The sequence below is a fragment of the Xyrauchen texanus genome, chromosome 24 (genome assembly GCF_025860055.1).
Source record: "Xyrauchen texanus isolate HMW12.3.18 chromosome 24, RBS_HiC_50CHRs, whole genome shotgun sequence".
Classification (NCBI taxonomy): Eukaryota; Metazoa; Chordata; class Actinopteri; order Cypriniformes; family Catostomidae; genus Xyrauchen; species Xyrauchen texanus.
Window position 1 is genome coordinate 35,548,253 of NC_068299.1, and position 25,924 is coordinate 35,574,176.

The window sequence follows — 25,924 nt, forward strand, 5'->3', positions numbered from 1 at the left end:
TATAATACATACATAAACCCTTCTATTGACCCTGAGTGTGACAGGTGTCATTCTGGTTCAGCTACTCTAATCCATATGTTTTGGACCTGCCCTGCCCTGTCTACCTTTTGGAAGCTAACTTTTGTCTCGTTGTCAGCCATTACCTCGGTGGATATCCCACCTTGTCCAATTACTGGTTTATTTGGGGTTCTCCCACCTGACCACCCTTTGCCTTCCTACTTCTCAGATTTTGTAGCTTTTACAACTCTTTTGGCAAGACGTCTAATTCTATTGAATTGGAAGTGTCCTCACCCCCCATCTCACACCCGCTGGGTAAGAGATGTTCTCTATTTTATGAAATTAGAGAAAATTAGATACACTCTTCGCCGACCTAGCACCATTTTTGTCAAGCTCTGGCAGCCCCTTCTTGCACAAGTCCAAACTCTCCAACTTGACCCTGCTCTTTGTGTTTGATTTGTCCCGTCCCCCCACCCCCAGTTCCCCTCAGCCGCCGGCCTATATGTACATACTAATTCTATATTGCACGATTGTATTTTATTTATTATTATTTTATTTTTTTATATTTGCATATATATTTGTATTTATTTATTTTTTCTCTTAACTTTAGTGTTTGTTCACTGTTGCTTATCGCAGTGTTTTATTTATTATATATATATATATATATATATATATATTTTTTTTTCCGTGTTTGTTTGTTGTGTCTGTAATGTATCTTAAAATGTATAAATAAATCATAAATATATATATATATATATATATATATATATATATATATATATATATATATATATATATATATATAATACATACATTATAGGTTATTTTAGGGTTAGGAATTAGGCAAAACAAATAGTTTTTTGATTTCATGCTTACTAATGTTTAATGAAAGGAGTGCCAATGGGTATGTCATACACTTAAAATTACATTTCCATCAAAACATGCAATTACTATCTATATATATTACTAAAAGTTTATCTAATTACTAAATAGAGTCAGATTAGATAAACTAAAAAGTGTAAATTTAAAGAAAATGCTACTGATTGCAATTCTAGTTGTGCTCTTTACATAACTGCATGACATTTCAGAAGTAATCTACTCAGCATTTGTAATGAGTGGATGTGTCCAAATGTTTTACTGGTTGTGTTTATTGGCATTCCATCAGCCAACAGCCATCTTTCGCTTAAGATGCCTGTATCGATATGTGCAATTAAAAAACCCATAGGTGGTCAACCGCTACACTTTATATTAAGACCAACAACTGAGGAATTTGTACTTTCCTCTTGATTTCACAACTTTGGATCCTGTTGTGTCTCATCCCATCAAAAAAAAACTTCTGCTTCTTTTAAAGAGTTTAAAGTCCTATTCATATGCCTACTACAATGTTTCCTCCCATTTTGTAAGTCTGGGCTTGGAAAACTGTGACGAATGAATCAGTGATCCTTCTCTTGAAAGAAACGACTGGAGCATTTACAGATCCAAGAGTGTCTGTCCTTTCCCTGATCTGCTTACATCACTTCCTGTGCTGCTTTTCTCAGCGGGAAGGAGGGACGCAGACACGAGGGGGCCAGTGATCTGACACTTGGACTCTAGGAATATCTGTGCTTGTATGCATGTGTCACGAACTATTCTGTGTGTTCAACTGTCTTTTAGAGACTCTAATATTGAAATCGCCTTCACTACATTTCCCAAGATGCACTGTTATCATCCTCACCTGTCCTCCGTCATCATTGTGTTCAACTGTTTTGTGTTAATCATTTGTACTTCTGTTTATACACTCATGTTCAGTTATTAATTCTCTGTTGTGCCTTGAGCAAAAGCCATTCTTTTGTTATCATCTTTAGTATTCTTAGTGCTATTTCTGTTTGTATATTTGTCTTCATCTTGAATAAACTCTGCGTTTGGGTTCGACAGCATCGCTCTCCATGGTTCATGTGCTGACAGCATGAGAGAGAGATGTAGAGAACACAATTTAGGACAAGCCCAAGGCTGATGGGGTGAGCGGTGACAAGTGGGGGTTATCACAGAACAGGGAAAACAAAAAAGAGAAGGCCTTTCATAGCACAGATTTCTGTAGCGTTGATGGTGACACAGATGAGCGACAGAAGAACAGCATGTTTGTCCTCATGACCGAGCATGTGACCCAACTGAGAGAAAAAAACATACTCACCATAATATGTTCAAGTAGAGAATCTATTGCCACTATGTTGTCAAAGTACGTTCTGTTTGATAATGAAAAGCAGAAAAAGAGCTGTCATTTTAAAGAGAAAACCATATGATATGAAGACCACTGTAGCACAAATGCAGGCATTTTATTTAAAGACTTGATTTTAAAATATTCATATGGACTGTTGATTGTCAATAAATACTGAAATAATTCAAGAATATGATCAGTCACATTTCACCCCAAAATCAAATTAATCAAGAGAAAGACAAATTGAATTATATATATATATATATATACACGAGTACTGTAATGCAATGTTTATATTTAAATTAATATTAAAGGCAGCTACTACTACTACTACAACAACTAACTAGATGTTTAAATATTTTTACTATATATATATTATTGTATTATGTAATAATCTTTTTTTTTATTAAATCAGTATTTAAGAAAGTAACTACTAACACAATAAAATGTAATTTTATATAATATATATGTAATATATATATAATTTACAATTATATTATAATAATATTAATTTAGTAATTATATTTATGAAAATTACATATGATATACATATTATATATTATTTATATTATACATACTAATATATATATATTAGGGGTTTAACGATCAATCGATGCATCGATACAACCCATACATTTGTTAAAAATGCACCTTTATTTTAAAGCTCCAATGCCAGCCATCTGAATGCATTTCCATCATGCGATGCAGCAACCGTATGATTTCCATTTCGCTTTATAATCACCAAATATGCTTCTCATATTGTGGGACACGGATGCGCGTGGAGTGATTGAAGTTTGCGCTCTTTTCTATCTGTGTGCACATGCGCATCAACTGGGCTGTGAGCTCCGGTGACAGGATAGCACAGAGAGGATCACGTGCGATTAAATCGATATTGTAGCGCATGCGATGCATTTGAATTCTACATATTAGTATTTTCTATTTTAAAGTGCTGTGAAACAATTCAACCACATCAAACAGTTAAACAGCAGTGATTTTCTGACCAGCAACACCTGCGCTGCACCAACATCAATTACAAGACTTTTCACATCTTCACGTCAACACACTTACTAACATTTATCACAGTAAACTGTAACAGAATTTTTCAATATAACTGTGGAAGTTGTAGCCAAGAAAAAACACAGATAGCACAAACTCTCCTGTCGTGGGTTTGTAAGTATTTTGGATTGAAAGTCTTGCTTGACTGTTGTAGAAATGACAAATTGTCACTATAGTGATTACCTCATTCAGGAAATGAGCTGTCATCAAATGATTGATGATCGCTTGTGTGTGACTTTATTTTTTATAATTTGTTTTTCTATATTATCTTAAGAACTTTATTTTGTTGTGGATGTCCCAATGTAGATACTGGATTTGCACTTTTTAGAGAGCTCAATAAAATATTCAAATTATATTTGTTGCATTTCTGACATAATAAAACTAATTAATTGTGTAAAATAAGCACATAATATAATAACGATTAAATCGAATCAAAATATTATTGTGCCAGACATTGGCAATTTACATCTTGTGTTTTTTTAAGGGGGTGGGGTAATTTGTACATGCTCATGTACCAAGAAAATTTTTATAAAAAAGTCTCTCTATTTTGCATATTCTGTGTTGTAATTATTTTTAATCATTACTAGGGGTCAAGCCCCGAAGGAGCGAAAGACCCCTATTGTTTTCGTTAGTTTTCCTATTATTATTCCGCTCTTGAGTCTATGGCAGCCCATAGAACCGCTTGTGGGAAAGTTATGAAATTTAGCACACAGATAGAGGACAGACTGGTGTGTCACCACAGCAAATTTGGCATCTCTGCCTCAAACCCTCTAGCACTACCAACTGCCCAAACTTGAACTCACGTTTATGTTAATAACTTTTGAACCGTGAGTCCTAGAAACAATTTTTTCCCTATTATTCCATGGCTCACGACGATTCGATTGCACCCTATGACGTCATTTTCTGTCATTAAATAATTTTTCAGATTTGCACGAAAATTGGCCTGAATCATCTAAACCATGCATCCGATGGTGCTTTAAAGAATTCGACAAAGAATTTGCAAAATTTAACTTGAGGCTGTATCTCCGTAATGCTTTGAGGGATTGGGACGAAACTTGGTACTTTGTACGTGTCATCTGTACATGTCATGACCATTAAGTCCCAAGGTTACCTGCAGCATTTTGGTACACTGTCACCTACTGGTCAGGAGATAGAAAAATAGCTATTTTGGCTTATAACTATTGAATGCTTTCTTGTATGATAACCATCATGCCCAGATTGTACCTCAGCATTTTCAGAACAGTGCCACATACTGAACAAAAGTGAAATAGCAATTTTTAGTTATTTTTAAAATAAATGTTTTTTTTTTTATGACTGAAAGTTTACTTTTTCTGACTCACACACTCTTCATCGGACTAACCAAAAACATGTCACAAAGCTTGTTTTGCTGCTCATGGTGCTGATAATTGGCTTGAGCCCGGTATCGCTGCTTGCAGCTATATTTATTATTATTTTTTAGTTAATGGAATCAAATACATTTTTTGCTTTTCAAATCAATTCTCAAATGGCCTCGCGGGAATGGTAAAATGGTCTGGTGGGACTTTTATGGCCCCGAGGCCTGATGTTCCGCACCTCTACTTTACAGTAACAGTAACAGTTTTTCACATTACAATAATGAGGGGGAAAATTTACTTAAATGTTATATAATGTCACAATGCAAAAAATCTGGATGGTCCTGAAATAAGCGTAAAAAATTGTATCCACAAATCTTATATTTCTAGAATATTCAAAATAGTCTTATTTTATTTTATTTCGACAGTGGGGTGAAATATTACCCAGTCATGTTCTTGACAGTTTACACCCAGATTCACCCATATACACTTCACATATATAGGCATAACAGGCTTACTTTGACACATCAAGGAGAAAGTCATTGAGTTCTGTCTGTTTGGCAAGACCTCTGCAGACCTGAAAACAAAAGACAAACAGGAAGTTTGAAGACGGTAATCGCCAGTGTCTGAATTAATATACCCGTCACTGTCTTTCGATCTACAAAGTTACTTTCTTAAAGTCAAATTAATTTGAATATCATTATATTGCTCACCAGTAAGCTAAAAGGGTCATAAGGGTAAAAAAATAAAGGACTTAATAAAAGACTTAATAAAGGGATAGATCACCTTCACCCCAATGTGACATTTTTGTCATCATCTACTGTATACCCACCTCTTATTTATTCCTGGAAAACAAAAGAAATCTTCTAGTAAAATGTCCTGCTTGCTCTTTTGCATATAATGAAAAGAAGAGAGGGACTGGGACTGTCAAGTCTGAAGCCATGTACTGAACTAGCAGATTGAAATATAAGTTAATGTTAACTGGAAATCTTGCCCTTGAGCTTGACAGTCACGGCCTATTCATTTGTATTGTATAGAAAAGAGCAATGTACTTTATGAACATTGTACTAGATAACTTCTGTGTTTAATTAATAAATTAAATGAATTTCATATAATAAATAAGTTCAACAATATACACAAAAAGCTCCTCAGATTTACTCTGGCCATCATTTCTACACATCTCCTTTCCCTAACATGTACATTTTTTTAATATGTTGGCTAACTTAATCGCTTTCAGATATAAATAAGAGTGTAGTGCGTTCAGTTCCTTTAAACACCTTTTACCATGTTTAAATCCATTCCACAAATTTTCTCCAAAAATCAGTGCAGAAAATGCCCCATAAAAAGTCTGGACCTAGCCATAAGTCATTAATTTGAATAAAGGTCTAAGAAAAGAGATCGCAGAGTCGCTTTAAAGATCTATGTATGATTTTTATTTTATTTGAATGGAACACAAAAGTAGATGTTTAGCAGAATGGCAAAGCTGCCATTGGTATGGCACTGCTCTTTTCCATACAGTACAAAGTAGATGGGGATGTGGGTTGTCAAGATTCAAAATGGACAGAAAATGCACAATATAAGTTTATTTCATGTGACTCTATATTATAAGTATTCTAAAGCCACGTTTTCATGAGGAACAGGTCCTAATTTTATATTCCAAAAGTCATTGAGCCTGACAGCCACTGCTACACATCAGCTTTCATTGTATGGAAAGGAATATCCTGCCATTTTTTTTTGTGTAAAATGCCTTTTGTGTTCAACACAATTAGACAGAAATTCATTAAAAGCGCTATTTTGTTGAACTGTCCCATTAAATTTAGATCATCAGCACTCACGCTGCTTATTATGTGTCAGTGCAATACTATCAGCGCTTTATAGATTTAAAATACATCTAATAGCTCTAAAAAATATTTATATGATACTGTATGCTCATCGGGACATGTCCTGAAGGTCTCCAGAAGGTTCTGGTCCCACAGAGGGAGTTTCTCCCAAAGAGCCCAGTGATGCACAGGGACATCAAAACCCAGAGTGGTGTCACTCACAGCTGGCAACTGTTCACATACAAACAAGACTGCACTGTCATTAATTGCACCTCCTGAGACGCGGGTGTGTGTAATGTGTGGTCTGGTTGCTTACACTGGGCCCACCAGCAGACCGTTCCATGTACACAGTGGATTACAGAAATCAAAACACGTGTGCAGAACCAAATCAACTAGCTTATGCAAGAGGACCCAGAACTGTCAAGCTGCAAAAACAACAAGGGTTTATCACTGTATGCATGCTTTCCTCAAAAGTGCTCACCTGAACCTGGTGTATTGCTACAGATGCCCAGGCCAGATTTGCTGTTGCAACCTGAAAAACAATGCAATGACTCACAGGAGCTTATCAAACCTATTTATAATGTACTTTTCTTAAATAAAATTATATTTGGGTAATTTACGTGTTTGACATGCTGTTGATCCCCACAGACAAAAACTAGTAACACAGTTTGTAATTTATTTATTATTTTACAGTAATGCACTTTTATAAGTGCACTTATTAAGGGAAGCCAAACAGACAAGAATGAACATACAAATATGAAGCTCATATTTAGTTAAAGAACGGAAGTTTCTTCAGCTTCTGGCACTTTCATGTCCAGTGGGTGGACTTTTATTAAAACGAACAGATTTGATTAAAACGACAGCGTCCTCATTAACCAAGTCAATAAAAGTGTCAGAGAAGAGTGTGCTTGAGATGAAATATGAGACAAGTTATATTTGAAGAAAACAAAGACAAATAAAAAATGTCAAACCATTCAAACTGTAATTAGACACATAAAAAAAAAAATCAGCCTCAATATCTTCTTGTCGATCACTCAGATGGACACACTGGTTCTCTGTGCAAAGGTTGCCATACGCTGCAGGTCCGCCAGACTGCCAAAGTGCTTTCTTTGCACCGTGGTTTCCTCCGCCCAGATCTGGAATCTGAGGCCATCATGTAGTGGGCAGGACTGCAGTAGATGTTCTGCTGTCATTCTGACTGTCTGACAGGGACACTGGTCTGACTGGGAAAATCTGAACTTGGTGAATAGGTGGTGGTTCATTCGGTTGTGGCCTGTCCTCAGCCTCCAATGATGGAGCCTCAATATTAAAACCACCTGACTAATATTGTGTAGGTCCCCCCTTGTGCTGCCAAAACAGCGCCAACCCATACTTCTCAACACAGAGTGATTATCTGAGTTACAGTAGACTTTGTCAGTTCAAAATAAGTCTGGCCATTCTCTGTTGACCTCTCTCATCAACAAGGTGTTTCTGTCCACAGAACTGCCGCTCACTGGATGTTTGTTATTTTTGGCACCATTCAGAGTAAATTCTAGAGACTGTTGTGTGTGAAAATCCCAGGAGATCAGCAGTTACAGAAATACTCAAACCAGCCTGTCAAGCACCAACAATCATCCGTGTGATTATCTAATTGGCCAATCGTGTGGCAGTAGTGCAGTGCATAAAATCATTCAGATGCTGGTCATGAGCTTCAGTTAATGTTCACATCAACCATCAGAAAAATGGGATCTCAATGATTTGGAGCGTGGCATGATTGTTAGTGCGAGACGGGCTGGTTTGAGTATTTCTGTAATTGCGGATCTCCTGGAATTTTGTTATCAATATACAGTAATTTAATACTGATTTATTACTAAGTTCTAAAACTACACTAAGTGTATTACTGTAAATGCATTTCCCATTTGCTTATACAGTTGAATTTTGTCTGTGGTAATCGACAGCATGCCACAGATGCTGTCCATAGACATTTATTTGAAAAAGCTTGGCTAACAAAATTGAGAGCAAAGCCATGTTTAGATAAAATATGAACACATTTTCCCTCAAATGCCCTCTCAAAATACCTCCTGATGGCTGAGGTTGAAGGGCTCTCTGCCACAATGCCGTTGAAGCTCCAGGATGGCGATGAGGTCTCCGATGGCGGTGAGGATGGGTAGACACAAAACAGAGTGAACACGGATCCCTGAGACCTGTCCTGTGCCTTGAGGAAACCGCTCATCCTACAGGAAACACACAACACAAATCACTCACAATCCAGGGAAGAATTTCGAAACACATGTAGGGGAAGAAACTCGGAACTTCTGTTGCTCTTCATAACAGATAAATATAAATAAGTGTTCGACGACCAATAAGGGTTTTCTAATGGGTAAAATATCAAACAAAATGTCAGGTGATACTAGAGCTTAATTTTTCTGAATACCTTAACTTTCAAAGCCATTTTTAGAATGACTTTCAATAAACTGACTTTTTGGTTTAGATTTTTAACCTGGACTCATGATAAGTTGTAATAATAGTAGGCAATGGCCAAATTGTAATACATTTTACAAGTTGGCTCTTACAACAACATTTGAGTTTTACTCCCAGAAAAATAAAAAACCAACGAACAATGCTATTAAGATTTTTTCCTAACCCAAATCTAAACTTAACCATAAAGTGTAACCCCTTACACAAACCCTAACGTAACCACGATTTAAAAAGAAAATAACTTTTGGAAGAAAAATATTTGGGTTTGGAATGAGACGAAGGAAGCGTATTACAGTTAATTGACATAGATCAATCAATTGTAACACATTAACAAATGTGTAAAAAGTAAAAAAAAATTGTTTATAAGCATTTTCTTTTTGAAAATAAAGTGTTAGATAGGAGGCTAGCAAACATTTGATGCCTGTTTTGAAATAGTGTTTGTTGATTGATTGGTCTCTATGGGAACAAAGGTCGTCCCTTTTCATACAAACCAAGTCGTACAATATCTAACTATTTCACAATCTCGTATGAATTACTACCAGTTGTCACGAGACTATGTTGGATGCATAAAGTCAGTTCCCCTCAAGTTCAAACCAAGTTTATTATCGTAAACTAAATCTAAATCTAAAACGAAAACTAAATGTAAATGATTTTTCGTAAATTGAAATAAAAACCAAATCAACATAATTGGAAAAACTTAAACTAAACAAATACATTTTCATGGCTCTGAAAAAACTAAACTAAAATAACAATTATCTTAAAAAATATTTAGTGTTCGTATTTGTTGCAATAGGTTTTTAAACCCGCATTCACTTTAACAAGAAGATGCCACTAGGTGACGATAGCACCAGCAGAAAATTGCCCTCATTAAATTAGCAAAGACAGAGTGGGAGGGAATCGTCATGGTTACCGTTGTAACCTCTGTTCCCCGATGGAAGGAACGAGACGTTGTGTCGATTTTAGTGACACAAGGGGTCTCTTCTGAGAGCCTCGTGTACCTCTGAACTTGAGAAAAGGCCAATGTCAAATTTGCATGTCCCGCCCCCGGTCAAACGGGTATAAAGGGGAGCGGGCGAGCGTTTGCCTGACAGGTTTTTGCACTGAGGAGCCGAGAATAAGGTTACGGCACATTACAGTGGTAGGGATAGTGACGTGGCAAGGGGAACACAATGTCTCGTTCCTTCCATCAGGGAATATATATGCCACTCTTAGGTTTCCAGTACCCGTACGGAAACAGGCAACATGACTTGCATACGAGCCAGCTGGCCAGCTGCAGCCTTTTCTCTCTCTATGTTTCTCATCATAGAGTTGAAAAGTGACTGGGGCTATCTTAACGCTATAGATGCGTCGGGGAAGGCGTTCTTTTGCATTCCTATTCTTTCAGGGAAAAAGGACAACCTGCCCAGACTGGGGGAGGTAACTTGTGGCTAATACACCTTGGGGTTTGTCAAGCCACCCGTGGACATGGCACGATCCTGCCTGACAAGGGAGGAGTTGCTACAAACATGGCCACCCTGAGGGGGGAGTGAGGACTGCTCAAGGAAGACGAGGGTCCTACCAGCAGGGGGACCGTACCGCGGAAAATACATCACAGGGAGTTGCCTGATGCGGGAACTATGTTTGTGGAGGCCAAGCCCAACACAGAGCACTCGACTCGTGGTGGGTCTGGTGGCGAATTCCTCCACTCAATCTGCGGCCAGAGGGCTAGGAAGGAAGAGCATCCAGGAAGCGAGAGCTTCCCTGGGAAAAAAGGCGCACTAGATCAACTTGGTGAAGGATGCAAGGGGAACACCCGGTCGGCTATTCCGTATTACCAAGTTCTATCGGCTCGCACCTGACAAATCACGGGGCGAGACTGACTCAACCCTGAGGTTAATGTGTTGCCCAGCCCGCTGCTCTACAGATGTCTGCTAAGGAGGTGCCATAGGCCAGTGCCCACGAGTCTGCCTGGGTGTGATAGGCTATGGCAATAGCATCAACAACCCAATGAGCTAACCTCTGTTTGGAGATGGCGTTCCCTTTCTGCCGTCCACCAAAGCAGACAAAGAGCTGCTCAGAGCACCTAAAGCCCTGCGTGAGGTCCATATAGATAAGCAAAGCACGTACCGGACATAGCAACGAAGAGGCTGGGTCTGCCTCCTCCCGGGGCAGCGCTTGCAGGTTCACGACCTGGTCCCTGAAAGGGGTCGTAGGATTCTTAGGATGACGTGAGCATCTACCGGACCGAATTCCAGGCAAGTGTCGCAGACAGAGAACGCTTGCAGGTTGGTAGTGAGCGCTATCAGGAGGGCCGTCTTCATGGAGAGGGCTTTGAGCTCGACCGAATCAAGTGGCTCAAAGGGGGGTCTCAGAAGGCCTGAGAGGACCACTGAGAGATCCTAGGAGGGGAATAGGCTTGGCCGGGAAGGGTTCTGGGCACCTCTAGGGAACATAATCAAGTCATGATTACCAAGGGTCTTGCCGTCTACTGCGTTGTGGTGAACTGCGATAGCAGCGACATACACCTTCAAGGTGGAGGGGGACTTTCTTCGCCGTTGTGTTGTAGTCGCCCGGGATGTGAGTGGCGAGCAGCGACTTGAGTCGCGGCTGACTACAAAGGAGGAGATGGCGGGCGAGTTGTGACATGTGAGGGGAGCATACGCCGCCTTGGCAACAACTCGAGGCAGATGACGTGCTAACACAGGCGGGGCCCCATCCCAGAGCCAGCGGCTGCCTGCCCGTAGTACACGGTGCCCCAGCCCAGTTGAGAGGTGTCTGTGTTGACCACGACACGTCTGGACACCTGCTGTAGGGGGACTGTCCGCAGAAAACAGAGGTCTGTCAAAGGGTTGAAATCTGACGGCAGGAAGGGGTGATTAACAAATCCCATTTCGGGACTAGAGTCTGAAGCCAGTGCTGGAGTGGTTTCATATGCATCAACCCGAGCGGCGTGACCGCGGGCGAGGATGCCATATACCCCAGGAACCTCTGGAACCATTTGAGAGGAACCACTGTGCCTGGCTTGAAGCGAGCGAGGCACGTGAGCACTGACTGTGCGTGCTCGGTTAAGAGGGGCGCTGACATTGAGACTGAGTCTAACTCCAAACCGAGAAAAGAGATGCTCTGAACCGGAGAGAGCTTGCTTTATTCCCAGTTGACCAGAAGCTCTAAATGGCAGAGGTGCGTGAGCACCTGGTCCTTGTGGGTGCATAGCAACTCTGGAGAGTGTGTTAGGATGAGCCAGTCATTGAGATAATTGAGTATGCGGATGCCTACTTCCTGTAGCGGGGCAAAGAATGCCTCTGTGACCTTGGTGAAGACACGAGGGGACAGGGGGAGGACCTTGTACTGATACGCATGGCCGTCGAACATGAACCGCAAGAAGGGTCAGTGTCGAGGCAGAATGGAGACGTGGAAGTACGTGTCCTTCAGGACAAACCAATCTTGATGCCAAATGCAGGTTAGAATTCGGCAGTGAGTGTAAAGTCTGGATGAGAAGTCGCAAGTCAAAAAATTGGCCGCAAACCACCGCCTTTTTTGGGTACGATGAAGGGCTGTAGAAACCCTTCTTCATATCTGCTGGAGGGACAGGCTCTATTGCGTCCTTAAGTAGCAGATTGGCAATCTCTGGAGCGAATAAAGCTGAAACGAGGCAGGAGCCTGGCAAATTGAATCGCGTAGCCGAGTCGGATGGACCTGGCCAGCCTATATTTTGTGTGAGTGGCACTAACAGGATGATCGTTTTGGACGTACCGGGTGGGGCCTCATGGCGGGGGGAGCAGGTAATAGTGCCTTCCGAGGCTTGGGTACTGAGAACAAAGCACTTACCTTGCTCCGAGCACCCGGCAGGTGGCGGGTTATAGACAGAGGAGGAGGTCCTGTAGGGACGTCTTCGAGACTCGTCAGCGCTGGCCTGCCGGGGCTGGGCAGTCGTGGGTCCTGAGGTTAGATGGCCGCGTCTGGGTAGCCGGTACTGCAAAGTTTTGGTGGGGGGTGCCGTGAGAACGGCGCGTGCCGGTCTGATGATGGAAGTGAGGAAATTGCTCTTTTATTGACAATTTGGGTACCACAGTTGGATGTGCAGTCTCAGGAGCGTTTAGGGGTTTTACGGGCCCTAGAAGAGGTCATGGAGACGAAGGACATACGCCGCCTGTGGGGCACCCAACGCTGGGGCTGAGAGCGCATCTCGACAAAATTCAGCAACAGGTGGCATTTCTGGACCACAAGGGTGGCCATCGCCCGCCAGAGTGCTTGCGCTGTGACCTTCGTAGCTCTGAGAGTGAGGTCGGTGGCAGAGCGCATTTCCTGCAGCACGTCGGGATCGGGACTACCCAGGAGCAGATCATTGAGTGCCTTGGCTTGGTGTACCTGCAGGAGAGCCATGGCATGCAAGGCAGAGGCGGCATGTCCAGTGGCACTGTAGGCTTTCGCAGTCAGCGACGACGTTGTCTAACAGGCCTTGGAGGGGAGTACCAGGCGGTCCTGCCACGTGGCGGCGTTTTCGGGACACAGGTGGATCGCAACCACCCTTTCCACCTGAGGGACCTCTGTGTGGACCGCCCCGCCGTCCAGGGTAGCGAGAGCGGACGAGCGAGGAGTTCGTTTCTGGGCAGTAAAAGGTGCCCTCCACGAACTTGTCAGCTCATCATGCACTTCCGGGAAGAAAGGTACCGAGGAGGACGGAGGGTTTCAGTCCAGCCCAATACTCACAGCGGCCCGGGAAAGCATGTCAGCCATCTGAGCATCAGACTCTGACTGGGCGGGCTGGCCCAAGGATAGGAGTCCGGTCAGGTCTTCAGCGTCAGACGCCTGAATGCTCTCCGATGCAGTGGCGATGTCGTCATCCAAACCTGGCTCCAGAGATGAGGCAAACTGCCTGTGAAGCGAGCCGCCGTCGAGCGTGCCAGGGGGGCGGGTGGTTCGTGGGGCTGTGCCCGGCAAAACCGAGCCCGCTGCCATCATCAAATTGCCTCCATCGCCAGCCGGGTTGTCCTCAATCTCGTGGGAAGGAGTGATGCGGGGGGCGGCTGGAGTGGCGTTCGCTTTGAGAAATGAAAGCCGCGACCACAAAGCTTCCAGTGTCATTTCCTCGCAATAAGAACATGAACCATCCACAAATGCTGCCTCAGTGTGATCACTACCAGGTCACATCCAGAAACTACAGAGCGGTGGTATTACATCTTTAAAAAGACGCATCCTGAAAATGTTGCTCTTTTACCAGAAATAAACTCTTTTAGAGGAGAATAAACTCTTTCAGAGAAATCAAACTCTTTTAGGATAGAAGCACTGTTGCACCACCCAGTAGCAGAGTCTGCACAGGGTGCAGAGAGGAGAAAGCCGCTGGAATGTGCCGTCATATCCAAAAGAAGCTCTCTTGCAGAGGTGGATGAAGCAGTAAAAAAAATCTGTCTGACAGAAGCTCGCCCGCTCCCCTTTATACACGTATGTCCGAGGGCGGGACCTGCAAATTCTGTCTGCCAATTTGACATTGGCCTTTCACAAGTTCTGAGGTACGCAAGGCTCTCAGAAGAGACCCCTTGTGTCACTACAATCGACACAACGTCGAGTGAGTGACAGAAGGGGAACACTACAGTACATCATGGAAAGAAGGAAAAGCAGATAGAAAACTAGGGTGACAAGAAGTCGGTCCCGGGTTTACTCGGTATGTCCCGGTGTACCGTCATTTCTCAAAAAAAAAATTATTGCAATAATGTCCCGGTTTCAGCTGTTAGGTCACGGATTTATTTATTGAAATAAAATATCTTCAATGTCCTTCTTGGTATTGTGTCTGCTATCAATTGCAGGGAAGGGAATATATTTTATGATTTGATGATACTTTCATTCTATCAATCCGCAGCAATCTGGTTACCATGACAATGACTCACACGCTTGGCACTCTCTGCTGCTCTCTGTCATCATCCAATGCAAATTAGAAATGCCCAAATGAAAATGCATATTCAACAAGCTGAAAGAAGCCGATCCATGTCTTTGCACAACACGTGAAAATGGAACTGAATGTTTTGCGGTCACTGTAAATGTTCACTTTCCCATGGCCACAGTGTTAAATAAGAGATTGCAGGTCAAATCCAGCTGTATTTTTAAATATATATAGTTCAATCACTTAAATGTGGAAATGTGGAATTGTATTTGTTTTAAGTTCCAATGTTGCAAATTGTGTAAAAATTTGTAGCGAACAAGAATTATTACACATACAATATTACATCATATGGATAGAATAGCTGTATGGAATTTGTACATTTTACAAATATCTGAAATGTGGTTCAAATCATATAAAACAATCTTTAACATAGTAAAAGATTTTAAACTGAATTTAGCTACATATTTTAATACAATATATACACTGGTGATCAAAAGTTTGGAATAATGTACAGATTTTGCTCTTATGGAAAGAAATTGGTACTTTAATTCACCAAAGTGGCATTCAATTGATCACAATTTATAGTCAGAACATAAATAATGTGAACAATTATTATTGCAATTTGAATTTTCTTTTAGAACTTAAACTACAAAGAATTCTCATCAAAAAATCCTCCACGTGCAGCAATGACAGCTTTGCAGATCTTTGACATTCTAGCTGTCAGTTTGTCCAGATACTCAGGTGACATTTCACCCCACACTTCCTGTAGCACTTGCCATAGATGTGACTGTCTTGTTGGGCACTTCTCACACACCTTACAGTCTAGCTGATCCCACAAAAGCTCAATGGGGTTAAGATCCATAACACTCTTTTCCAATTATCTGTTGTCCAATTTCTGATTATTTACCCACTCTAACATTTTCATTTTGTTTTTCTGTTTCAATAGTGGCTTTTTCTTTAACATAACTGAGATGTGGTCTGAGTAGCTGAGGTGGGGCTGGGGCTCTGCCCGGTACACGCCTGGGATGATTGTGTAAACAAGATCAAGCGTGTTCGCCCCTCTCGTTGCAAAGTTCACATACTTATGGAATTTAGGGAGCACTGTCTTGAGATTCGCATGGTTGAAATCTTCGGCAACAATAAACATTCCATCAGGGTGAGCGTTCTGCAGTTCGCTAATAGCCCCATACAGTTCACAGAGCGCTTCCTTAGCATTAGCACTGGGCGGAATGTAAACTCCGGTTATAATGACAGTGGTGAATTCCCGTGGTAAATAAAAAAAGTCTCATTCTAACAGTCACAATCTCACAAGCATTACTCCACCAGCAATGAGCAATAGCTAGAGACTAGCATAGAGTTCTTGCACCATTCCATGTTGATGTAAATACACAAGCCACCACGAGTCTTACCACACAGAGCTGCATTTCTGTCTGCACGAAACGAGGCGAGCCCATCTAGCTGAATGGCGACGTCCAGAACACTGTCGCTGAGCCACGTCTCCGTGAATACAAAGACGCAGCAGTCTCTAAACTCACGCTGCGTAATCTGGAGTTGGATGTAGTCCAGTTTATTGTCCAGGGAGCGAACATTTGAGAGCAGGATAGACAGGAGAGCCGGCCAGCTAGGGTTTGTTTTTAGCTTAACATGGACCTCTACCCTCTTGCCTTGCTTCCGCTTCCTTGCACACCGCTTACGACGTCCTCGCCCCCAGCCACTAGCATCAGGCAACGCTGAGGACTGGAGGCCTGGTCTTCGCAGCAAGTCAAGGCAGCTTGGTTGTTGCATGAGTCTTATATTTTAGCAGTGTCTGGCTATGGTAAACACGAACACGGGTTTCTCCGATGTCCATGTGCCGTAAAAGTCGGGCTAAGTAACAAAAATAGCACCACTTTGGATCTGGAGTGGCCGCTGCGTGCTACCGCGCCACCATCTTGGATCAAGTGAAGAAATTCAATGAAGCTGTCAGCTGAGGACATGCGAAGCGTCTATTTCTCAAACTAGAGAGGATGTACTTATCCTCTTGTTTAGTTGTACATCTGGCCTTCCACATCTCTTTCTGTCCTTGTTAGAGCATGTTGTCCTTTGTCGGCAATTTCAAGCCTTAATTTCATAGCCTTAATTCATCAAAACATTGATTGACTAACGAGTTTCTAGAGAAAGCTGTTTTTTTGTAGATATGCCAGTCTATTGCATACTGTGGCAACACAAAAACAAACACAAAAACAATGTTAAGCTTCATTTAAAGAAGCAAATATCTTTCAGCTGTGTCTGATATAATGGCAAGTGATTTTCTTGTCCCAAATTAGAAATTTAGCATGATTACTCAAGAATAAGGCGTTGCAGTGATGGCTGCTGGAAATGGGGCCTGTCTAGATTTGGTCAAAAATGATTTTTTTCAAATAGTGATGGTGCTGTTTTTTACAGCAGTAATGTTCTGACTATACTTTCTGACTAGTTGAACTTTTGAATTAAAGTACCAATTTCCTTCCGAAACAGCAAAATCTGTACATTATTCCAAACTTTTGGCCGCCAGTTTATATATACATATATATACAGTATATAGACTTTCTTTCTCTCTCTCACACACACACACACATGTTGGTGTGGTTATCCTTATGAGGACGCTCCATAGAAACAATGATTTTTATACTGTACAAAATATAGATTCTATCCCCTAACCACACACACACACAGTCTTTTCCCTCATTTCATTTGGAATTGATATTGAGTTTTGTTTGATGTTCAGTTTTCAGAGTTGCAACAAGACTTACTTTCTCATGACAAATGCACTAAAGAGGACTATAGGTTGATTTTTAGGCAATTTGATCTAATCTTTATTATTATTTTTAAATGTTGCAAATTTACGTAGCTAATCCCTGAAATTAACACATTTCTTTTGAGACAAAGTACTTATCATTTTCAGTTTTAAGGTCATTAAATCGAAGATTTTTCAGTAACTGTCCATTAAGTGTAAGGATAGCATTTGGGGTTGCAGGGGCTAAAGGCCCCTATAAAAATGTTTTCATAATTTAAGTGTTGCGAATAGATTTAAGAAAAATGTTCAAAGAGGACTCACATTGACAGACACAGTCATAATAGAGATTATTTTGTTTATAGAATACTTGAGATGTAATAAAATGGCAGATGGTTTTGAAATGAGCAAGAAATGGTTGAAAAGTTATTTTGAGTAAGCATCATCATTTATTACTCAAAAAACATCTTCCTGTCTAAAATTATTTCCATTCGTTGATAAATTGTGCCCTAGAACTATTGCCCTGTTATCTACATGATATCATTTTAAACCCTCATGGGGAGGGAAGCCTTTTTCCCCAAGTGTGGCTCCTTCACCACCTTTTTTCAACAGAATTTTCATCGAAACAACCTTCTGTTATTATTTATTTTCACACAAATGATGTTGCTCCATCAATTCTCAATAAAAAATAGCAAAACAATTTTGACCTTGATACATTTTGTGACCACAAAAAAAAGCTACATTTCCCTCAGGGGTGCCTTTAGCTCTGTTGTATCCTACCGATTTTTTTATTAATTTATTTTTCAATTGAAAAGTGTGTCATGTTTCTTTAAAATAAATGCCACTTGGTTTAATGCTTTGTTTTCTAATGCAATAACATTCATACTGTAAAGTCCATGGAGGTGTGGAGGCTTAAGTGTCTAAATGCTTTTAAGGCACTGTATATAAAACAATTATTAGCAAAGATGTAGACACAAATGCTTAATTTAAATAAAGACATATATGAATCAAATTCACAAATACATATGTATATACAAAACAAAAAATGCCTTGGTTACTCACATAAATGTGGTTCCCTGAAAGGAGGGCATGAGACACTGTGTCAGAAGCTGACACTATGGGAGCTTTCTTCAGAGGATGGGACTTAAACCCTATGCCATCACAGAAATTTGATTGGCTGGTGAAGCTTTGCACTCTGCCTATGCTGACGTCATGAGTCAAGCATACAGGCAGGAGCCCAGCTTCACACTCTCAGGATTTTATGACCGAAGGGAAGGAGAGCATTTCTCTTGTCCCATAACAGTGAAAAATCAGTAGTGTCGGCACAGTTCCCTCCTTTCAGGGGGCAAAAGTTCTTCACTTAAGTGAGCAACTAAGACATTCCCTTTCAAGAAGGTAACTTTGACACTGCATTAGAAGCTGATGCTATGGGAGTCACATACCATAACACCTTCACACTGATGTGCAATGCCTACTAGTCTTTACAGGGTAGTCAAAAGCATTAAGAGCAATAAGTTAAAAGAGCAATAAACGAATGGCTCGATGCCAAGACAGAGACACTAGGCATGCTGGGTAGTGGAGCAATGTCTCAACACATATTCCTGGTTTGCAGGAAGGAGGAGTGCAGATCAATGACCTGGCCAAGGGCTTTGACACAATAACACTAGCCGACAGGGTAGTAAAACATTGGGCTTTGGCACAATGACACTAGAAAACATGGTAGTAAAACTTTGCACAAATGCTCTGTCACACTAGTTGTGAACAAAGAGACCATGTTTCTGATCTAACACTAATACTTACCCAATTGTTCAGTGATTAACCTTCTTCATTTGTAAAGATCTGGGAAGAGAGGTAAGATACATGCAGGTTGTAAAACCATGCAAAAGTGTTAAGGGAAGCCCAACCTGCAGCCATTACTTCTAAAGACACCCAATTTTCCCAAGCCCAGGAAGAGGCCATACTCCTGGCAGAATGAACTTTTATGCTCATGGGACATTGTATGCTTTGAAAATCGCAAGTGAGCAGAGTAACATCTACAACCCAGTGGGAATTTCTTTGCTTGGAGACAGCCTTAGAAACGGCATCTACAGCAAACAAATAGTTTTTCCGACACTCTAAACTGACTTGTTCGGTCAAAGTATATACATAATACCCTTACAGGGCATAGCATGTGCAGTCTCTAAGCCTCGTCTGACTCCAAGGGATAATGAGAGAACACCTGCAGGATAACAACCTAAACCATAAAGATGGTTGCCAGCACATTAAGCACATAACCACCTCTGGGCTTAATAATGGCTTTTAACAGGCTCAATTCGAACTCTGACAAGAGTTGCTGACAGAATGGACCACAAGGTCCCAAACAAATTTGACTGATGCTAAAGCATTTAGCAGCACAGTCTCCAAAGAGAGTATATACACATGCTTACCACCTATAGTGGCTTAAACGGGGAACCAGTAAGCATGTTTAACACAAGTGCTAAGTCCCATACCGCGATGGTCGCAGGGCAAAAATGAATCTTAGCTTTCTTGCACCAGAGAGAAATCTGCTGACAGAGAGTGTTTGCCTGTAGACAAGCCCTCAGAGGTCATGAGTGGTCACTATGGTAGTGACGTAAATGGTAGAGTCCTGCATCCAAATTCTCTTGCAGGAAGGAGAGTATTGTTTGCACAGAGCAGTGCTTTGGGTCTTCGCCCCAGGGGAAGTACAAATCAGTAAAGGTATGCCACTTTTAGGCATAAAGCTCTTCATGAGGGGGGCCCTGGCCTGTATTTTGGTGGTTTACACTAGTTGCGACAACCCTAATGTGTCAGACGAGCCTTGTTTAGAGGCCAGACATGCAGTCTACATAGCTCTGGCCGAGGATGCCAGATCGTGCCTAAAGTTTGTGAGAGCTGACCGACATTCAGGGGATTTCCCATGGGGAAGCATGCACAGCTCTTCCACATCTGCGACCAGTGGCTATTGAGCCATTTGGCGCAACTAGTCTTCCTGTATCTTGCACAAAACTGGATTTAGCAAGCTGACAGGGAAAAGCATATTCCTGTTTCACTGGCCATCATTGAGCTAAGGTGTTCAAGCCTGGCGGAATTTGCTCTGTACCAGAGGTGATGACGTGTGGTCTCAGGGGAGGCAAACTGGCTAACCTCAACTATCTGAATATTAGGTCTGGGGAATTTCTACAGACCTCCCGATTCAATTTTATAATGATATTTACTTGCCGATTCAATATATTTTGTGATTTTTATAGTTATGCGATTCTGAAAGGATTTAGATTTGATGTTTTTAAATATTTAGCTGAGTTAACTCCTTTTAAGAAATAAATGTAAATTGAATAACAGTTGTGTCTTAAATGCCATTTGTTTTACCCTGCAATACAGTTCCCTGTCAAAAGCTACACTTAATTCTGCACTTGATTCCACACTTTGGGAACATCTTTGGAGTGACCAGCTGTGAATATGTGTGCAACATGTCAATTAAATTGACTAGAACCTTTATAGCCTCTGTTGGTGACATCATCAGAATGCACCAGTACCAGGGCTATAAATAGATGTGCCACAGGTGCATCGTCGGGTCTTTTGTCTTCAGACCACTCTGTGATGTGTTTGTGCTTCTCAAGCTCTCTTTTCTCTTCTGATAGGAGTTAGATTTGTCATTCTGTGTGGGAAAGATTAAAAAAAATTAAAATGAGTGATCAACAAAGCAAACGGTGTAGGTTTCCATGCTTACGTCTTATGGCTGAATCGGACACACACCGGTTTTGCTTTGTTTGTTTGTCACGCTGCTCTTGTGTTGGAGCGAGGCGAGTGTGAGAATTGTGAGCTGATCACAGTTAAGATGCTGCACGCTCATCTCGCTTCCAAGAGCCAGCACCCACCATTCCTTCGTGGGGCTCGCGTATGGATCTGGCTGAGGAGCTAGAGAAGGGTCCATCCCTATCACTCACTCACTCTCCAAGCCCAGCTGGTCCCTCGCGTGTTCTTGAAGTGGAGCCTCTTCAGTTCATGACGGGAACAATGAATCTCTTGGGTATGCTGGACTTTGAGTTGCCGACCTCTGAATGTTCCTCATGTAATGATAAAGCGTTTGAGGAATTACTTGAGGTGGTTACTCGTGCGGTGGGCAGATTACAGATAGACAGGCCATGTGAACAAGAGACCCTAGATCTCTCCCCTTCTTTGAAGAACTCCATGAGGAGTTAACTCGTTCATGTAGAAAACCTTATACTTCCCGTATCTTTGTACCTTCGACGTCAAAATAATCGACTATCACTAAGGCACGGGGGTATACGATGATGCCTCAGGTTGAAGAGATGCTCGCAGGCAATCTCTCACCTGGTTTGGCATCATCAGTGAAGAGACCAAGTCTCCTCATAAAGCCGTATAGAACCCCCTCAATGCTTGTGGGGAAAGCTTATCAAGCAACAGGTCAGGCTGGTTCCACGCTACACACCACTGCGGTGTTACAGGCATACCAGGCTGATCTGTTGAAGGACCTGAGTGTGGGTGGTACAATCGATGAGGGAGCATTCTCAGAGCTTCGTCGAGCCATAGATTTATCTCTCCATGCAACTAAGCAGGCGGCTCGCGCTGTCGGCCGTTCATTGGCTGCTTCGGTCAGCACAGAGGGGCATCTGTGGCTAATCCTCTCGGGCACAAAGGATAAGGACAGAGTATTCCTACTTGATGCCCCGGTTTCATCTTCCGGCCTGTTTGGCGCTTCAGTGAATACGGTTGTCACCAGGTTTCAAGAGGCGAAAAAACACAAGGAAGCCTTTGTGCAATTCCTTCCTCTTCGCTCTTCGATCACAATGCGGGCACAGCTGTCTCCCGCTTGAATCAAGACCATTCGGAATACCCTCAGCAAAGTCAGGTTAGGCCAAGATCGTACTGTTCTTCAGTATCAACGGACGTTATGTCCTCTGTGATCCCTATGTGCCTTTTGCAGATGAGACCATTCTAGTTGTGGCTCAAAGATGCACAGATTTCATCCAAGGGCCAATCCCCGAAGGCAGACAAGGGTTATGCGCTGCGGGCTACGTACACTCTCTACGTGCTTCAGACCCCAGTTCCTCACTTTGGGTCCCACTCTAGGTGCGTCTTGCCGTTGAGATTGTTAGTGATAGATGCCTCCCTGACAGGCTGGGGAACAGTCTTAAGTGGTCATCCAGCTAAAGGGGAATGGGAGGGTCATCAGCTCGATTGGCACATCAACTGTCTCGAGTTGACAGTTGTATTTCTGGCCCTGAAATACTTCCTCCAGTATCTGAGAGGATGCCATGTCCTGGTGCGGGTGGACAACATAGCAGCAGTCTCTTACATAAATCACCAAGGAGGTCTGTTTACAATGCCGGATCAGGAGAAACATTTCAGACTGTGTCCAGTCCGTGCTCTTCAAGCCTACGTCCACCGTACTTGCTGGTGGCGTAAGTCAGGACAACTATTTGTTAGTCATGGGGATGTAACAAGGGGGCGGCAGCCACAAAACAGACAATGTCACATTGGGTGAGGGGCGCTATTGCCCTTGCCTATGAGGCATGCGGTCAAGCTTTGCCAGTAGGCATCAGGACTCATACAACCAGGGGGGGTCACTTCTTCTAAAGCTCTGGTGGGGAGTGCCCCTCTGCAGCATGTTTGTAATGTGGCAGGCTGGTCCTCTCTGCACACATTCATAAGATTTATAGTTTGGATGTTCATGCCACTACGGGCTCTCACGTCCTTGAGTCAACATCACAAGCTCATGTCAGACCATGTCAGACGTGGGTATTCTTGTTCCCAAAGCGCTGAGTCAAGCGCAGCATTAAGTGTAGCTTTTGACAGGGAACGTCTCAGGTTACTTAACTGTAACCCTTGTTCCCTGAAAAAGCGCAACGAGATGCTGCGCATCATTGCCGCACTGAGGATGTCCCAGGACTGCTCTTCAGACAAATATACCTGACGATGCATCTGTGGCACATCTATTTATAGCCCTGGTACTGGCGCATTCTGATGATGTCACCATCAGAGGCTATAAAGGCTCTAGTCAATTTCATTGACGTGTTGCACACATATTCACAGCTGGTTACTCCAAAGATGTTCCCAAAGCGCAGAATCAAGCGCAGCATCTCGTTCTGCTTTTTCAGGGAACAAGAGTTACAGTTAAGTAACCTGAGATGAATTTCCAGGTAAAAGGTAGAGATGTACAAAACCACCAATTTAAAACTAATAATTGACCAGTCGGTGCATTGTCTGAGCTATTGGTGAAAAAAATCATTTTAAGGATCCCAGGTGCAGTGTAAGGCTGCATTATGTCCATGTTACCCAATTTAGATGTGTTTCATGGGGAAATATGGATGCTAAATAGGCAACTAAAGTATATTCAACAATTAAATAGGCTAAATAACTATAACCTCTTATCCCACAAACCTATTAAAACAAGAAACATGAAAAGCTCCAATACAGATCCCAAAAGGCCCAAAACCGCTAATGCACATCCCAAATGATGAATGACGTGCTTCAAAGTGCTTATGCGCATCCCAGACTTAATATGACACGCTTTAATGTAACCGGAGCTCATAACACAAAGAGATCCTTGCTGCGGTTTCAGAAGAGCACAGCTTTTAGATGGTAAATATTGTGGGGGCACAACATGTAGTTCACGGCATCCAAAAGTTTGATGAGCCTTTTTATTTGCTAAACTATTTATTAAATCAGTGTCAGACAGAATCTGCAGAATGACACTTGACAAATACTCACAACACCTCACAAATAAATCTGTGGATTATGCATAGTAACAGGAACAAGCACAGGATTTGATGTCCAACAGTTAAAAAGCAAAGCCTTGATGGCTGCAGCAGCGATGCAATAATAGACTAAACGTAAAGAATGAATAAACCTGTTCATGTTGAACTCAGCACAAATATAGCTTCCTATATTTACCTATCAATCATTGTATTAGCATTAAGTTTTCGTGCATATAATTTAAAAAATAAATTAATAAAAAATCTATTTTTTATCAAGGAGATGATTTTAGAATGGTTTGTCTAAAATATCGTGATTTGTAACATAATAATTTTTTCCCTCTTCTGAATACCCCCCTATTCCTCTAAACTGATTACGAATGGATAGCCAGGGATGTGTGTTGGATGTAGGAGACTCACTCCAGAGGAGAATTCACCTGACCAGGTACAAAATTGGGCGCTTTGACCATACTCCTCCTTGGCGGTATATGTACGACACAACCGTTTTGCTGTCCATACGGAACCAAAAGTCTATCAGAGCCAAGTGGACTTCAATCAGTTCCAGGCCATGCAGTTTGTGCACCAAAAGTCAAACGTCCATTGCACAGGGCTCCCCAGCCTGTGTTGGACCCGTCCTTCTGTGTTTTTAAGTGTCGGACCCAATGGAAGGGTTCTCCTCAGCTTGAAGTTGTCATGTGTATGAGAATTGATGGAACACGTTCTTCTGTCAGGAGTCGAGTTTCATTCCTAGGAAGTGTTTTATTGAGCTGTCAGTAACTAACCATTTAGAAAACACAGGTGCCATTTGGCCTTAGCAAAGTGAGCACAGCATCTACACATTTCGTACATGTGCATGGGCCAAGGACAACCTTAAAGGTAGGACCTTCACTGGAATGTAGTCCCCTTGAAGCCGAATCTCAAAAATGGCCTGCAGCAAGGGGATAAGCACATATGCGTCTGCAAATCACTTGGCACGAAGAAGTGGACAAACATGAGACAAAATCTGATGTTGTGACATGGCAGTCTTCTGGTATGGTGTCAAAAAAAGAGGGGTAAAAACAGGGCTAACCATTCTGTTACAGTGGAGATATCCATTCTCATTCTCTGCTCACAACAGCAGGGAAAGCAAGAAGTAAATACAATTTTAGCCAGGGGTGTCATTCCACTGACACCAGGCCGCACATAGATCTGCACATTTCTGCCAATTCGTGACATGGCGCTTTTAACAAGCTAGAGACTAGAGACATGAACTCTCACTGAATAGGGAGAACTTCAAGTCAAAATGTGAAATTCTGGAAAGGGCAGCACCGATGGCGAACATTGAAGACGCGCAAACACTGTGAAGACCTTTCTCTTTTTTAAAAAACATGGTTCCATCCAGCTGGAACCTTGTCATTCATAGGAGAGTGTACTGAACGCCTTAGTTGTGTGTGCCTACATGGCAAACGAGTCGAGTTTCATTCTTAGGAAGGAAACTTACTGAAAGGGCAGCAATGCTATTGTCATTCAACCTGGACACCCCGTATCAGGAGGGTTTGAACTTATGCCAAAATTTAAGGACCAAGAGGGCAGGACTTTTTTCCTCATAGCAATTATAGTGCTGAACTCAATAAGGAAAATACTGTAGAGAACTTTGTGAAATCATGAATTAGGTGTACTCAGAGAGTGTACTTTTATGTAATTCATGTTTTATGGGGTATTATGAGTGTGTTTTTATGTATGTTTGTATCTTTTTGTATATTTT

At 41.9% G+C, this 25,924-nt stretch overlaps 1 protein-coding gene across 1 annotated transcript in view; it reads right to left on the bottom strand.

Annotated features, from left to right (window-relative positions):
* LOC127617475 (cAMP and cAMP-inhibited cGMP 3',5'-cyclic phosphodiesterase 10A-like) overlaps positions 1-25,924 on the bottom strand; it is a 150,872-nt gene that overhangs the window by 23,447 nt on the left and 101,501 nt on the right. The window contains 4 exon segments of the mRNA XM_052089452.1: positions 2,168-2,219; positions 5,097-5,155; positions 6,880-6,930; positions 8,456-8,611. Of these exon segments, the coding sequence (XP_051945412.1) occupies positions 2,168-2,219; positions 5,097-5,155; positions 6,880-6,930; positions 8,456-8,611 (318 nt within the window).